We start from the raw sequence: 16681 nt of genomic DNA, 5'->3' as shown, positions 1-16681 counted from the left end.
CAGTGCCTTGATTGTGCAGCACTTTACATACTAGAAATACTTGAAATGTTCACCATGGCCTCCTATTTTCCTACCCTCTCTTGTTCCCAATGTATCTTGCATGTCTTTAGTGGTTATCTGTACTTCATTTGGCTAACCCAAAGCTTGGATTTAGCAGTGTTGTCAGGTTCACAGTGATCAGGCACAATGCTGAATGGCTTTTTTCAATCTACCCATTGCATCTACCATTTTCAATCTACCCATCTACCCATTGCTGTAATTTAATGACTGTTCATTTTTAACAGAAGTGGACCTGAAAATCAATTACAACCATGATGGATCATTTAATATGCAGGTAAGCAAGAAACCGTGGATATTGTAGTACAGTAGAATCCCTTTTATAGATAACTCCAAGGGACCAGGAAAAGTAGTTTTCTATATTAGAAGTTTATATCAGAATTGGTCATTCATGGTATATTTATACAGATATATGTGCTGGGACCTGAGGACTGAGTTTACTATATCCAGAGGATTACAATATCAGCATTTACTACAACGAGATTCTACCGTATATATTCAGGACTGATCGGAAATTTTTATTTATTTTTTTACACTGCTGCAGGGTGGCCTTGAATATTTGTGTGCTCAGTTTTGTAGCTTTAATTTTTTTTTTAACATTTTAATTATGTACGATTTGTGTCGGGCCACACGAACAAACCCTTGCATAGCACACACTGCATTCTGCTGGCTTATCAGAGGATTGATTGTCTGAGATACTCTAGCACTCCCAACATTTGAAAAAAAAATGATTTTCAGTAGGAAAACCAGCAAATAAATATGTAATAATACAAAGAACTTGCACTATCAAACCTCTTCCACAAAGCTTAGCATTCAACCTCTCCATTGAGTGGTTAAAACAGGCATGGTGCACTTGTGCAATTTTGGCATAATGGACATTTTTTTAATGTCCTTTTTGCACTAATTGTTGCACAAATAGGACGTTTTTTTACACATCCATTTTGCTTTAAGTGGTTAATGAATCAAACTGTAGTTTAAAGTAATAAAACATCACATATAAACTGGTTGTGGGGCCCAAAAACATGCCCACATGTTCTTAAGCACCTGCAGTGATTCATGCATTTACTTGACATTGTGCGAGTCTTTTTACAATGCATCAGAATTGGAGATGGTCAATAAGATGCAAAAAAGTTCTACTTGCAATCAAATTCCACAAATTGTATGCAGCTTGAAATTGGACCAATCATTATAACTTCCTGTCAGTTGTGATTGATCCTTGTTCAAGCTGCATACAATGCACATGAAATTTGAGTGCAAGTAGAACTTATTTGCATCTCATTGATCTCTTAGTCAGAATATTTGACTTGCGAGGAGAACGCCAGCGCATACCACTAAGGCTGCATCTGAAATGACCACCAGCTCAGTGTGCAGCACCTAAATAGATTTTCTGCACACTTTGCATTCAATTCAGATGCAAATCATATGCAAATCTGCTACTACTTATCATGCAAACAGGAAACTCAGGAGGAGGGGCTGGGAGCAGCTAACCTGACAGTTACATAGTTACAAAGTTAAGGAAAGGTGGGGGGAAAGGTTGCACATCCCTAAACACGTTCCTCCTGAGTTTCCTGTTTGCATGATAAGTAGTAGCAGATTTGCATATGATTTGCTTCTGAATTAAATGCGAAGTGTGCAGAAAATCTATTTAGGTGCTGCGCACTGAGCTGGTCGTTATTTCAGATGCAGCCTTAGTGGTATGCGCTGGCGTTCTCCTCGCTGTTTAACCAAATGTAAGTTACACATTTTTTTTGCTTAGCTGCTCCCCAAGGTTTTAACTTTAGGTTAGGTCACTTGCCCGGCGGTTTGCCTCACCGTGGCGCAAGTGTCTAGTATAATATACTTTGCATGCAAACCATATTGGAAGCTAAAGTTCCTCCTAGTTTAAAGCGGAATATAACCCTGCATTTCAACTTTGCTCTAAAATATTATTTACAGTATATTATATGCAACCAGCATTTTTTTTTTTTTTTTACTAGACCAGCATTGGAAGGGTTACACAGAGCTTTAAAGTTCCTGGACAGAACTGCAGACGCATCCGAAGCTGACATAGATACATTTTGTTTACATAAATGTATCTAAGTGTGGCATGTGACTCACTCTCTCTGACTGAGAAGGAGCTGGAGGACAGCCAAAGAGTGTGTAACATTTATCACTTGCTACATTCTATTTAGTTAAATGTATCAATCTGAACTTCTGCATATTTCTCCATGGAACTTTAAACCTCTGTGTTTAACCATTCCAATGCTGGTCTAGTAAAAAAAACTGCTGGTTGCATATAATATACTGTAAATAATGATTTAGAGCAAAGTTGAAATGCAGGGTTATATTCCGCTTTAATAAATGTTAGCACTTGTCTTGGATGCAGGGCATGCATTTTTCAGTCTGGCAGAGGCGGTGTATGCCTGTGCGATTAACCATTCAATTGCAACATGTGTTTAGGGATGTGCAGCCTTTCCCCCCCACCTTTCCAGAATATTTGACTTAGCTGAGGGTTTTAAGGCCTCAAGTGTTGACATGCGCTGGTGTTACTGGGCGGCGGAGGAACGCAACATGTTGAGTCTGAACGCGGCCATGGCAGTGCTCAGATCTCACTCTGTGGAGGGGCCACCTGTCCAGCACTGGTAGCATCTGTCAGCTGCCCGTGTGAAAGGGCCCTAATACTAGTGAACAGGCAGCCATGCACACTCAGGGCTGGCATTGCCTCTCCAGCTGGAAACATTTAGACTCGCCAGATTTTTCTGGCCTGTTCAGTTCATTTGTCCCTACACTGTGTGGCATTTGGTCTCAATACTCCATCTCATTAACCCGTTGGCACTGTATTTGGCATGAGGAAGTGGGCTCAGACCCACGAAATGCATTGCCTATGCTTAATAAATATTGTTGACTATGTCACACTTGTTGAGGTAAGCCACCTCCCCCTTTTCGATATTAGTGTATTTAACATACCGGTAGTTTTATATACCTTTTGGGTGCCTCTTCTCCCTTTTTATGCTGTATAATCCCCCCCCCCCCCCACAACCTATGAGGTTTGGAGGGCTACCACCTTAGCATGGTGCATACCATTGGGTAGGCTGCAGAGTGCTTTTTCCTCAAGTGTGACCACATCCAGTACACCCCGAGTGGAGTCAAGTGAACATTTCCACCTGCTTTATTAGTTGGTTGACTTTCATGCAACCTATTTTTGTGAGTAGTATACATTGCACTTACGACATCTCACTGAAGTTACATATTGCACTATTTGAACTCCCATTGTCTCTGTTCTTTTTTTTTTTTTTTTTTTTTTTTAGGTGCCAACACACCCCTCCTCCTCCCCCCCACCTTACACATTTGGCCACCAACCTATGCTGCATTTCCACATATGTCTTCTTGTTTGGATACTCCTAAAGTGATAAAGCTTTTAATCTCTATTGACTGCCATTTGTTTGTTACAGGTTCAAGATAAAGTGGTGAAAGTTTCAGGAGAGCTCACGAGTGACGGTGGTGTGACTTTCATAAAATGCTGTGTGGATGGCGCAGTTTTCAAATCCAAGCTTATTATTATTGACAACACTATCCATCTCTTTTCAGTGGTAATCTGCTTTAGAACAACATCTGTTAAATGTATTATAGATTCTAGATTTCTCTCTATTTCTGCTGCAAATACTCCAAATTCAGTTGGAGACAGTCAGTCAGGGGGTCTCTGCATAATGTGCAGAAATATCGTAATGGGCTCATTCTAATGCTCTTACAGTACTAAGATACGCTTTTTGTAGACACTGCTTTCAAGCAGTGAAGTTAATTCTACCACGGTGCAGTGCCATATGCCAGGACTGTATTTAGGTACTGTGACTCCTACAAGTTTAGATTGGGTAACCTTTACTGTAAACTGTGTATTCCACTTCTCTGTAATCCTTACTGTTGACAGGATTTGCATGATTAAATTAGGAGTACTCTTCCCTTTTCTCCTGCCATGTAGTGAGCATAACAATTTAAATCCATTTCTAAAGATAACACCTATTTGAAATATTATTTTATTCGTGAATCCGATCATTATTAAATGAGAACTTTAGGTGTGCAGGCTCAAACATTTTAATGTATAACCCCAGTTTATCCATCAGACCAGATGACTATGGTGTGGCCTCCACAGTGCAGGGGCTAATATTCTATTGCTATGAAATGCATTCTAGTGTACTGCAGGAATTATTTTGGGTTCACAATGGCACAAGTCTACACACTGTATGTTTCCTTACGTGATGCAGACCTTGTTTTATTGTACAGTGCTGTCTATTCTTGCTACAGGAAGGTAATGTACAGCTGGGTATTCCTGTTCCTAAATATCTTTCTGAAGTAAGCACATCCGGAAGCCAAGGAGGGGCTGTAGCACCAATGACGGGAACAATAGAGAAGGTAATTGCTACTACAATATAATGTACACTGAGCAAAAATATTGGACTGTTTATAAAAGGGTGAATACTGGAATAGGCATTTTTTTTCATATGCTGTAAGCATCGTATTTTAGCAGTGTTGTATACCACTTAATTCACTGGAAAACTGGAGGTATTCTTCCTTGCACTAATGTTTTTCATAACAGCTGTTCTATTTCTAAAGCATGCATTTAAACGAATACTATAGAGGGGGTCGAGGGAAAATGAGTTGAACTTACCCTGGGCTCCTAATGGGTTCCCGCAGACATCCTGTGCCTGCACAGCCACTCACCGATGCTCCAGCTCCACCTCCGGGTCACTTCTGGAATTTCAGACTCTAAAGTCTGAAAACCACTTCGCCTGCGTTGCCGTGTCCTCGCTCCCACTGATGTCACCAGCAGCATACTGCGCAGGCACAGACCATAGTGGGCCTGCACAGTACGGTCTGTGCCCGCAATCTCTCTCTCTCTCTCTCTCTCTCTCTCTCTCTCTCTCACTCTCTCACTCTCTCACACTCTCTCACACTCTCTCACACTCTCTCACACTCTCTCACACTCTCTCACTCTCTCACTCTCTCACTCTCTCACTCTCTCACTCTCTCACTCTCTCACTCTCTCACTCTCTCACTCTCACTCTCTCACTCTAAAGGCTCATACACACATCAGACCATAGTCTTTTGAAAATGAAAGATCACAGATCTGTTTTACCCCCTTCCATGTAGTATGAGAGCCATACTCTACACAGTCTATTCTATGGAGCTGAACTCCCCATCAGAAAAAAAACTTTGCAAGATGCTGCACACACAGATGCTGTACAGACACAAAAGATCTGTAGCTGCAAAAGATCTGTTCCTGCCAAAAATCCAACCCTGCAAATTGCAATGATAGTCTATGAGAACTGCAGATCATCGTACACACATGATTTAACTGACATTCATCTGCAGATCAGATCCACCAGGTTGGATTTTCAGATCTGCAGATCTGTCAGTTAAATCATGTGTGTATGATGATCTGCAGATCTCATAGACTATCATTGCAATTTGCAGGGTTGGATTTTTGGCAGGAACAGATCTTTTGCAGCTACTGATCTTTTGTGTCTGTAGAGCATCTGTGTGTGCAGCATCTTGAAAAGTTTTTTTTCTGATGGGGAGTTCAGCTCCATAGAATAGACTGTGTAGGTATGGCTCTCATACTACATGGAAGGGGGTAAAACTGGTCTGTGATCTTTCATTTTCCAAAGACCATGGTCTGATGTGTGTATGAGCCTTCACTCACAAGAGACCTCCATTAGAAGTAGTTTGACAATTACATAGTATTAAACACCAGCGTATTACAATATTTAAGTGCCCCACACAAACCTTTTCCTAACTGTAACTTATGTTACCCCCTACCCCTGGTGCTAATTCATCTGGACATATATTGAGAATGGGAACAGTGTTGCATGGAGAGGGTGGACGAGAATACTTCGTTACGGTGCTAGTCCCTCTAGTCTAGATCAACCACTCTCCTAGAGCAGTATTTTGACTATACCATTGCTGAACACTGGTGTCACACTGGTGACAAATGGCTCAATAAAGAGCGTGTTTATTTGAAAATTGGAGTGCTGATATACTTTATAGACAAAAAATAAGAATCTAACAATAACTTATTAAATATACGATAACCTTTTAAATGAAATGCCAGAATGCCACATTGAGAAATGTACTGTCAGTTATGGCTCCAAAATATGGTCAGATCTCGTATAACAAATCACTATTGGATTAAATCTGCATATATGTCAAGACAATAGGTAAATTTAATCCAACACCTAAAATGGAAACCGTCCACTTGGTTTACTTTTCGTGTAAATTTATACAATCATTGTACTGTACTGTGGAGGGAACTGTAACCTCTTTAAAATTTTGTGCTTTGCAAAATATTTTTATATTCCATTGTGCACTCAGACTGCAGTCTGAAGGGAAGGGGCACAAGAGCATTCTAATGAAAGTTAGAAAAGTTTAGTGGTAAGGCTGTCTCTCTTCTCTAGTCAAAGTGCAAAAGTTACATATTTGTTTATAGCAGGTCTCTTGTTTTTCCAGTTCTTTTAATCGGTTACTGAGGCCTCTTTCACATTAGACAACGCGTGCAGGAGCTGTTCTCCTGCACGCGTTGAATAGCCTGCGTCGTGTCATCAGGAATCTGTGGTGCGACGCATTTAGCGGCAGTAGCTAGTAATTGAACCCGACAACGCCGGGTGCGTCGAACCGCAACGCACTGAAACGCAGCGTCAGGTGTGAAAGGTAAAATGAAAGTCTATGGACTTTCATTTTACCTTGTTTAACGCAAAGAATTGCCTTTGCGTTGAAACGCAGGAAAAGGGCTCTGGTGTGAAAGAGCCCTTACAGAACATCAATTTGTGACACACTGTAGTAGCAATAATTGTGCTATACCAGTCATTTATACATTTTGTTTTTGTTTTTAGGTATTTGTCAAGGTGGGAGATAAAGTGGAAGCTGGAGATCCGCTGATGGTCATGAACGCTATGAAGATGGAGGTAAATACTTTTGAAAGATGCTATCTATAGGTGACCATCACATGATCTGGCCCAGTTTGGGTGGATCAAATAAATGCCTCGTAACAATGGGTATTATATGACCGTCTCATACTTCTGAGCTGACTAAACTCAAAGTTGTCATTTCCCAAAACAACTACTACACATTGGGACACACTTAACACAAAGAAAGTAAAGTACTTTTTATTATACAACAACAAAAAACACTAAATTGCACTTACTATACCACGGTGTCTGAAATAGCATGTAGGCAGATATGGAAGACAGACTGCAGAACATGCATGAGGCCAGCAGCTTTATTCTAAACTCCCATCCTATCTTCACACCCGACTCATACCTCCCAACCAGGAAGCAGATAATATCACAGCAAATTTTGGAGGCCTTCCCGTATTGTCAGATGACCTCCACATCAAAAACAATTGTACCAGAAAAATAGATCAAAGTCAATATGCATTATATTGATTAAATCAATCTATCCAGATACGTTTTTGGTTGCAAAATCGATCTGATGGCCACTATGAAAACAGCCTTGCTCTTGATAAAGTCATTGACCTTTACATTAACAAATGGATTTACTGATCTCGAGCAGGAAGCCCGCATATCTCCCCCCCCCCCATATACAAAAATAAAATTTGGTTCAAGTATCAGTTAAAAATCAGTGAAAGTTAAAACAAACTCAGGATAAATATATAACTACCACATATGTAAACAATAAACTTTTTTTTTTTTTAATATAGATAAGTCTAGCTCCTCATTTAGCCCATGGGTAGCCAGATATTTAGTTGATAAATCAATTGTCTCCCTGGCACTAAATCACCTTTAGGGCTCGTTTCCAGTGTTGCGGTGCGGAATCGCCTGGATTCCACCGCTGATGAAATCGCATGCGGCTGCGATTCCCCATGCGTTTTTTGCCGCGAATTCGCATGCGAATTCGCATAGGTGAGGGTATATGCGATTTTAACCATGTCACTGCCTGTGTGAATTTACATCGGTACCTATGCGAATTCGCGGCACAAAACGCATGGGGAAAACGCATGCGATTTCCCTATTAAATACATTGCATGCGATTCGCATGCATTCCACTCTCCGGCGAATTTGTTGGCTCTTTTGTGCGTTTTTTCACCGCTCAAAAAAACGCACATCACCAACGCAACAGTGGAAACAGGCCAATTCACTTGCATACCATGTGCGAATCCGCATGCGTTGGACGCATGCGGATTCGCGATAGTGGAAACGAGCCCTCAGGGAGTGTGTATACTATATATTGGTTTAAGTCCTGTTAGGTAATTATATTGCATCTGTTTGAGAATGATTACCATTTTTACTTGCAGCACACTATAAGAGCACCGAAAGCTGGTACCATCAAAAAGGTTCACTTCAAAGAAGGTGTCCAAGCCAGCCGATACGCCCCACTTGTTGAGTTTGAGGAAGACTCTGAATGACAATTTCCATTAAATGTATTCTTGTGTTATTACAAGACGTATTAATATATTGTTCCCATGTGGCTCTCGTTATTTTGCACAATAAATCATCTTGGTAAAATAAACTGAGTCTTGAATATTTGGATTAACTGAATAACTGCAATGAACCTGCTTTAGCTTTAATTCTATTGTTGGTGAATAATTCCCTACATTGGATCTGTTGAATTCTCAATCTCGCTGTTCAGTAAACCAGCACCTATTTAGTAAGGAATCATTGGGCAAAACTCCCTAACACTGCTACTGCCTATAGAGCGCGTCCTTGTGGCTGCAGCTCTGGCGCTTTGATCCCGCCAGCAGAAAAGCGCAATATAAAAAAATGTTTTGTATGTGTTGTGTTAAGAAATCGTACCTGCATCCATCTTCCTAAGCATTCTCCATTAAACCATTCAGCAGTTCAGATATAAAAGCTAAGAAGAAAAATGGAGATGAGCTTCACTTGAGAGATATAAGGAATGCATACCTTAAAGGAATACTTAAGTCAAAAATAAAAAATGATTTTTACTCACCTAGGGCATCCCTCAGCCTCCTGAAGCTGTATGGTGCCCTTGCAGCCTCGCTCTGATCCTCCTGTCCCCGCCGGCGGCTACTTCCTGGTTCGGCAACAGCCGCCGACAGGCTGGGAACGCGAGTGATTTTCCGCATTCCCAGCCGCTATATCACCCTCTATGCTGCTATAGCGGATAACATATACGCTATAGCAGCATAGAGGGTGATATAGTGGCTGGGAACGCGGAGAATCACTCGCGTTCCCAGCCTGTCGGCGGCTGTCGCCGAACCCGGAAGTAGCCGCCGGCGGGGACAGGAGGATGGGAGCGAGGCTACGAGGGCACAATACAGCTTCAGGGGGCTGAGGGATGCCCCAGGTGAGTAAAAATCATTTTTTATTTTTGACTTAAGTATTCCTTTAAAGGGAACCTGAAGCAACTGGCTGTAACTAAATGCCGACAAAACTGAAGTCCTGATTTGGAGGGCAGAGCATGACAACAAAACAACTTAACTTGCAGTCTTCACCACTGGGAATAGGAGGCATGGATCTACGCAGCTCTAATCATGTGCGTAGCCTGGGAGTTCTAATTGATGGGGATTTAAAATTCAGAACTCAAATATCTGCTGTGGTGAAATCATCCTATTTTCACCTGAAGAACATTGCAAAAATCAAGCACCTCATACCCCCAGAAGATCTGCCAACCTTAGTCCACGCCTTCATCACATCCCGACTGGACTACTGCAATGCTCTCTACACTGGCCTGTCAAAAAAGGTCTTGTACCGCCTACAGCTGATACAGAATACTGCTGCCAGACTGCTAACCAACCAACCCCGTCACTGCCACATAATGCCAGTCCTGCACTCCCTTCACTGGCTACTTATAGAATGGAGGGTCCTATTCAAGATCGGCCTACTGACATTTAAATCCCTGAATAATCTAGGCCCTGGATACATGAAAGATATGTTGCAGCTGCGTAGCAATCCCCGCATTCTCAGATCAACAGGTTCTAATAATCTAGTCATACCCAGAGTCCACTTGGAATCTTTTGGTCCCAGAGCCTTCTGTCATGCTGCCCCTACGTTTTGGAACTCCTTACCTCAACAGATCAGGACAGCTCCATCCCTGGACGTGTTTAAATCCAGACTGAAAACCCACCTGTTCAGTTTGGCATTTGCAGAAATATAACTTTTGTTGTGTGAATACTTCATCCTACTAATCACTGAATCTGAGAGAGCCTAAGCGCTTTGAGTCCTATGGGAGAAAAGCGCTATAGAAATGTTATTGTATTGTATTGTATTGAAGCAATAATTCCTATATTTGTATAGCGCTTTTCTCCTGTCCAAGTTAAAACCTGTTAAAGGCAGCCGCTAGAGCTCACTCAGTAGACAGTGGCAGTGTTGGGGAGTCTTGCCCAGGAACCGCTTACTGAATAGGAAGTGCCGAAATTTGTACACTAGTCTCCGGTGTCAGGGGCAGAGCGCTTAACCATTACACTATCCAGCCACTCTGTATTTCACTTTAAAGAATACTGGTAGTATGCCTACTGATCTTTGGCTGCAGTAGTGTGTGAATCACCCACCTAAAACAAGCATGCAGCTAATATGATCAGCATGAGAGCCAAAGAAATGGTATTGCTTAAAGGGAATCTGAAGTGAAAATAAACTACTTATATAATGATTTGTATGTGTAGTACAGCTAAGAAATAAAGCATTATCAGCAGAGATAGGAGTCTAAAGCCTCATCTACATGCGTAGATGAGGCGGCGATGTTCCTTATCAATAGAGCCGCTGATGCGGCTCGATTGATAAGTTCCGACAGGTCCGATCTGTGAGCTGCCGATTCCCTGCTCATTCCCCACGAGGGAAGATAAGCGGCGCCGGGCGGGAACGAGTGGTGGATTGAATCCGACACACGCGCGGACGCGCAGGGATGCGGAAGAGGCGATCCCGCCGGATCGCCTCCACATCTCCCCGTGTAGACGGGGCGTAATACTGTTTCCAGTACAGGAAGAGTTAAACTCCAGTTATCTATGCAAAAGAGCCACTGAGCTCCATAACTTTCAAAGTTCCAGAGAGCTTTGTCTTCTGAAGCTTGTAATCTCAAGTGTCTCTCACTATACTTTGTTTTTTTCTGCAGAGGACAGTTCAAAAGTTTACTAGCCTGCTCTGTGAAATCATTTAGATTGCTGACTGTAATGTGAAAACTGCAAATATTAGAGAATGATGCAATGTTATAAAAAAACGAAATAACTGAAAATAAAAATGAGACTATTTTCTTTGCTACTAATGTTCTAGTAATTATCTGTACTACACAACCAATTCATTATATCATATTTTTTTTCGCTACAGTGTCACTTTAAAAAGGAATTAATACCTGCCTTCATATCCCTCTCACCTTCAGTTCCCTTTAACTCGGGGTTATCAAACCGGTCCTGCGAGAGTTGAGATCCTAACACATTTTTGACACAAATGAATTGATGGGTATGAATCAGGAAAGGTGTGGTCCATCAGGTAGTACACATTCCTCTCTTTCTCAGCCCATCCTAAACACTGGCATAGATCTGGCCCTCCAGGCCTGGAATTCCACACCTGTGCATTAACTGAAGTGTTTACCAAACCATAACACCAATACAAGACCAACTTATAATCCAAAACAATGGCCAGTCTTGAATATTATGGTGTGCTTGAATGTGATTTTTTTTTTTTTTTTTTTTTTTTTTTTTTTTGTCTCCTGTGACACTGTACTGCAATACCAACATTGGCTTTTTCTTTAAAAGACACCTGAAATGAGATGGGTATGGAGGCTGCCATATTTATTTAATATTAAACAATACCAATTGCCTTGCAGTCCTGCTGATCCTCTCTCTAGTACTTTTAGCCATAGACCATGAATACGTATGCAGATTTGATGTTTCTGACAAGATTAGCTGCATGCTTGTTTCAGGTGTATGATTCAAACAGCCAAAGAGATCAACAGGACAGACAGGCAACTAGTATGTTTGTTTTTTTTAATAAATAAGTAAATATGGCAGCCATCTTATAACTCTCACTTCAGATTCCCTTTTACTTAAATTTTTGGACTTTGGCCCGCCAGAATGGGAAATGACAGGACCTGGCTGGTCAAGACCAGAAGAAGGCTTTTCTGTAGCTGTAGTGAGCTAAGTTCAGCTGGCTGGCAAGTGGACTCCGTGCAGAGACTTGGTGCACAGGGTTACAGAGGCGCATTGCCCCTATTGGACCTTTTTGAGCTTGCACTTCTTTCCTGATGAAGCGGGTTATACCTGCGAAACGCGTTGCGGAGTGCCAAAATAAATTGTTATTTGCGATTTGAACAATCTCGATTGTCCATTTCAGGAGGTAAGTCCACCTGTACTCCTCCTTTTTAGTTGTTTTTAGATCATTTTAACCTGCCTGGCGCCTCTGTCCAAATTTGCACAGTTTATAGGTGATGAACTTACAACTAAACAATTTAAGACCATGGATACAAATAGCAATGTAGTGCTGGGAAGCTTTAATGATAGATGAAGATATTAGAAGATCCATTGTTAAGTTTTCTTTTCTCTAACATTCTACAATAACTGGCAAAGAGTATCAGGCCTATGAGATGATCACTTGGAACAGTAAGACTTATTACTGCCTTATTACATGTGAATATGGCCTTCAGTTTGTCAGGCATACAAATAAAGCTTTGAAAGCAAACGGAAAACAAACCGGACATGTGAGAAATGTAACAAATGGTTTGCAAACAATCTACTGGAACATTAGTATCTGAACCACCATGATCATTGCATCAATTTAAATGTCTAGGGATTAAAAAAATGAACTAATTGTAGAGGGGACAGCATAATAGGCAAGTGAAGAAAGGAAATGGATACAACAAGCAATTAAAAACCTTTTCACTGATGGGTTTACATGAAGATTTTGTTTCCTTTTGTAAATACAGAACTATTTTTAATCCCGAAATCACAACAGTAACAGTATTTTACACGGTAGAGGGTTTTATTTTAATGGACGTCAAATTCTAGTTTGTTTGTTTTGGAATGCATATTTATGATTTAGAATACAGGTATATTAGGTGTCAACCCATAGAGAACTATTCCCTTTTAAGACGAAAGGGTAAACGGCTTTCAGAAAGCATCGATGTCAGTACTATATGTACTCGGGCTGGCTTCAGGGGCAAACGCAGTATTTTTAAGGGGGGGGGTTCCTGAAAGGTCCAGAAGCACTTATGTCCTCGAGTGCTTCCGAATACAGGTGGCTCCATACTGCCCATGCACAAAAGTGCGCTGGCGTATTACGGAGCTGCCTATCTTTGGAAGTACTCAAGGACACTAGTGTTTCTGAGGGCTTCTGGTAGCAGCAAATGTGAACGGGGTACAGCGCTGGAACAACTCCCCAAGAGAGGAACAGGAGATAGACTTAGTTTGGACAATTCAGTGGAATATGCTACATAGTTTCATATAGCGCAAGCGATACCCATATGATGCAGGGATATATGCATCTGCGGAAGATGGCGGCGCTATATAAATACTAAATAATAATATTTTGCCTCACCAGAATTGCACTTTTATTTAGCTTTCCTGTAAGACAAGAACACACAGTCAGCCAGCCAGCACTAGGGGAAGAGGGAAACAAAGGTGAATGAAGGAGGCTGGTGCACACCAAGAGTGCTTCTGAGCGTTTTTCAAATCAACAGTGATTTGAAAAGCGCTTGGCTAATGTTACCCTATGTGGGTGTTCCCACAGCAGCATTGTGATTTTTTTCAAAATCGCAGGTATACTGCATGTAGCATGTTTTTGAGCAATTCATTCAAAAATCGCTCTGAAAATCACTTCACAAAATCACACTCACAAATTGCTAGCGATTGCTATTGTCATTTTGGCGTTGCACTAGCCCAGAGAGAGGAGTGGAGAAATTGAGAATAGCCCCGGAGATGGAGCAGAGAACTTATCTGTATTGAAGTCCCACATCACACAGGCTACTTGCCTGTAATCGGACTCCTGTCCCTGTCAGTCTCTCACACAAGTCAGAAAGAAGCCCTCCTGGAGTCTAGGGACTGTCAAAAACTTTTCAGCTTGTTATCCACACCTTATCCACACATGCAGTCATTATAACAATGGGGAGAGACCAGACAGATGTTTGCCCACAGACCCTGAGTCCAGGCAAGCTCTGCATCATGCTGTGCATATTTACCAGCTTGCCTGCACTCTAATTTCATCATGTCTGACACTTCTGTGCTGTGGAGAGTCCAGGACTCCATAATCAACATTCTCTCACTGTAGGCTGCATCTTCTTGTGAGGGAAGCTCGGCTGCCTCTCTCATTCTATTAGCTGGAGGGAGGCACCAGAAGTAAGAAGGGAGGGAGAATGAGGCTGTTTATATTATGCGGGCTTCCCTGGCTGAATACACAGCTCAGTGCAGGGGGGAGGTTCCAGACACCCGGAATAGCCCCCTGAGTTCGCCAGTGGGCTTATACTTGAGTATAAGCTGACCCTCCAACTTTTACGATTGACTCAAGTATTAGCCGAGGTTAGGAAATGAAGCAGTAGGAGAGGTACATGTGACATTTCAGGGGTAATTTTATTAATGGCTCTGTGTTTCCTTTGATAGTGACATTGCACCCCAAACTTCCATACCGTCCCCTCATTGCAAACTTCTTCTTCTGCACCCCAAACCGCCAATACTGCCCCCACACATCTTCTCCTGCACCTAAACTGTCTGCCACTGTTACGCATTCTATTCTTACTCTCCCTCCCTTTGCGCCCTTCACTGCTCCTCCTCACAACCAATCACCATCTCACTCCTGGATGCTGTGTAGCCTCTACACACATGCAGCTTACTTAACAGACATACAATGTAAACTCCTGTATAAAGAAAAAAAAATCTCCTTTTCCTGTGGAATTCATGCTTTTTCCCATGGGTGAGCCTTAGATATGAGTTTGCACTGACCCTGGCAGCGGAGCCATCACTGAGGCTGGGGGGAGCTGGTTACTGTTCTTGGCTGGCATGTGTGTGGGGTAGTGAAGATTGAGAACACATTCCTGGTGTGCTTGTGGGCTTTGTGTGTGCCCCCCCCCCCCCCCCCCGAGCAGCATGCATGTGGCCGCCATGTCAACTGTCCCGCTTGGCATATGGAGAGCAGTGCTTGATTCTTCTGCTCTCCAATGCATGCCGCCAGGAATCCGCTTTCTGGTCAGTTGGAGTCTCATGTCTGACTCCTGCAGTGACACCTCCTACTATAGAAATCTGGCAAAAGACTCTAAAGAGACATTTCTATCTATCTCTCTCACATTACTGAATAGTACAGGAATGGTAACATTTTGAAGAACAAATACAACTTCCGCAATATAAAAAAAAAAAAAAAAAATCCCCAAACAGCCTTCTTTTCCCACCTAACAAAAATATCCAGCAGGTAGAGCCATCATCTTGGGCATAAACTCTATAACTATAATTGAAAATGTACATCAAGTCGCTCCAGTTATACCTCCATAGATGTGGCTATTGGACCTGTAGATATTGCAGGGTACAGAATCTGACAATGGTTTTAAAACATTAATGGTAAGTGCAACTTAAAGTGAACCTTAAGCCAGAAAAAAAAGTTTTACTCACCCGGGGATTCTACCAGCCCCCTGCAGCAGTCCTGTGCCCTCGCAGTCACTTACTAATCCTCTGGTCCCCCGCTGCCAGCTAGTTTCGTTTTTGCCGACAGGCCCGTCAGGACTGGCGAAGCGTAGCTTTTTCCGCATTCCTGACTGTAATTAGCGCTATCGCGGGCCGCAACACGTACAAAAATACGTGTTGCCACATATCTATGCGTGCATAATGCGGCAACGCGTATTTTTGTACGCGTTGCGGCCCGCAATAGCGCTAATTACAGTCGGGAATGCGGAAAAAGCTACGCGTGGCCAGTCCTGACGGGCCTGTCGGCAAAAACGAAACTAGCTGGCAGCGGGGGACCAGAGGATTAGTGAGTGGCTGCGAGGGCACAGGACTGCTGCAGGGGGCTGGTAGAAGCCCCAGGTGAGTAAAACTCCTTTTTTTTTTTTCTGGCTTAAGGTTCACTTTGAGCAATATATTAACTGTAAGTAGTAAGATTGTAGTTAAAGGACAACTAAAGTGAGAAGACTATGGAGGCTGCCATGTTTATTTCCTTTTAAACAATACCAGTTGCCTGGCAGCCCTGCTGATCCTCTTCAAAGGAAATAAACCCTTGCTTAAAAGGAAATAAACCTGGCAGCCTCCATATCCCTCTCACTTCAGTTGTCATTTAATGTTATTAGTTGAGAATCAAGATTGCTGAATACTGTAAAGGAGAAGGCAATTGCACAGTTCATAATCTATCGACTGGATCCAAACATTTTTGTAATATTCATGGGGTTGACATGAAACCCTTCTCCTATGGAATAGTGAGAATACAGGCTGATCCCAGTGGTAATGACCTCTGTACAGGCGGGGGGAATTAACCCAATCCCCCTTGAGTAAAAAAAAGTTGCTCTGTAAGTTAAATGAACCCAACCCCACTTGAGTACAAAAGTTGCTCTGTACGTTGATAAGGGTAACCCTCTCCACCAAGGGTGGACAAAACATAAATTGGTCAAAGAACCACAAGTGCCAAAAGGATGTGAAATAAATAAAAAAGTGTAAAACTGAGAGATTATGGTGGATTTAACCTCTCCAGGCAAAAACAGCCACCGATAGTGG

At 42.2% G+C, this 16681-nt stretch overlaps 1 protein-coding gene across 3 annotated transcripts in view; it reads left to right on the top strand.

Annotated features, from left to right (window-relative positions):
• Positions 1-8556, top strand: part of MCCC1 (methylcrotonyl-CoA carboxylase subunit 1) — a 61900-nt gene extending 53344 nt beyond the window's left edge. For all 3 annotated transcript variants that reach the window (XM_068281094.1, XM_068281092.1, XM_068281093.1), the window contains 5 exons: positions 285-334; positions 3489-3626; positions 4336-4443; positions 6921-6992; positions 8342-8556. In XM_068281094.1, the coding sequence (XP_068137195.1) occupies positions 285-334; positions 3489-3626; positions 4336-4443; positions 6921-6992; positions 8342-8452 (479 nt within the window). In that variant the 3' untranslated portion in view covers positions 8453-8556. The remainder of the gene's footprint in view (positions 1-284; positions 335-3488; positions 3627-4335; positions 4444-6920; positions 6993-8341) is intronic.
• Positions 8557-16681: the final 8125 nt, after the last annotated feature.

Source organism: Hyperolius riggenbachi, chromosome 4 (assembly GCF_040937935.1).
Source record: "Hyperolius riggenbachi isolate aHypRig1 chromosome 4, aHypRig1.pri, whole genome shotgun sequence".
Classification (NCBI taxonomy): Eukaryota; Metazoa; Chordata; class Amphibia; order Anura; family Hyperoliidae; genus Hyperolius; species Hyperolius riggenbachi.
Note: the sequence above shows the minus strand (reverse complement) of the source record. Positions and strands in the feature narration are given on the sequence as shown.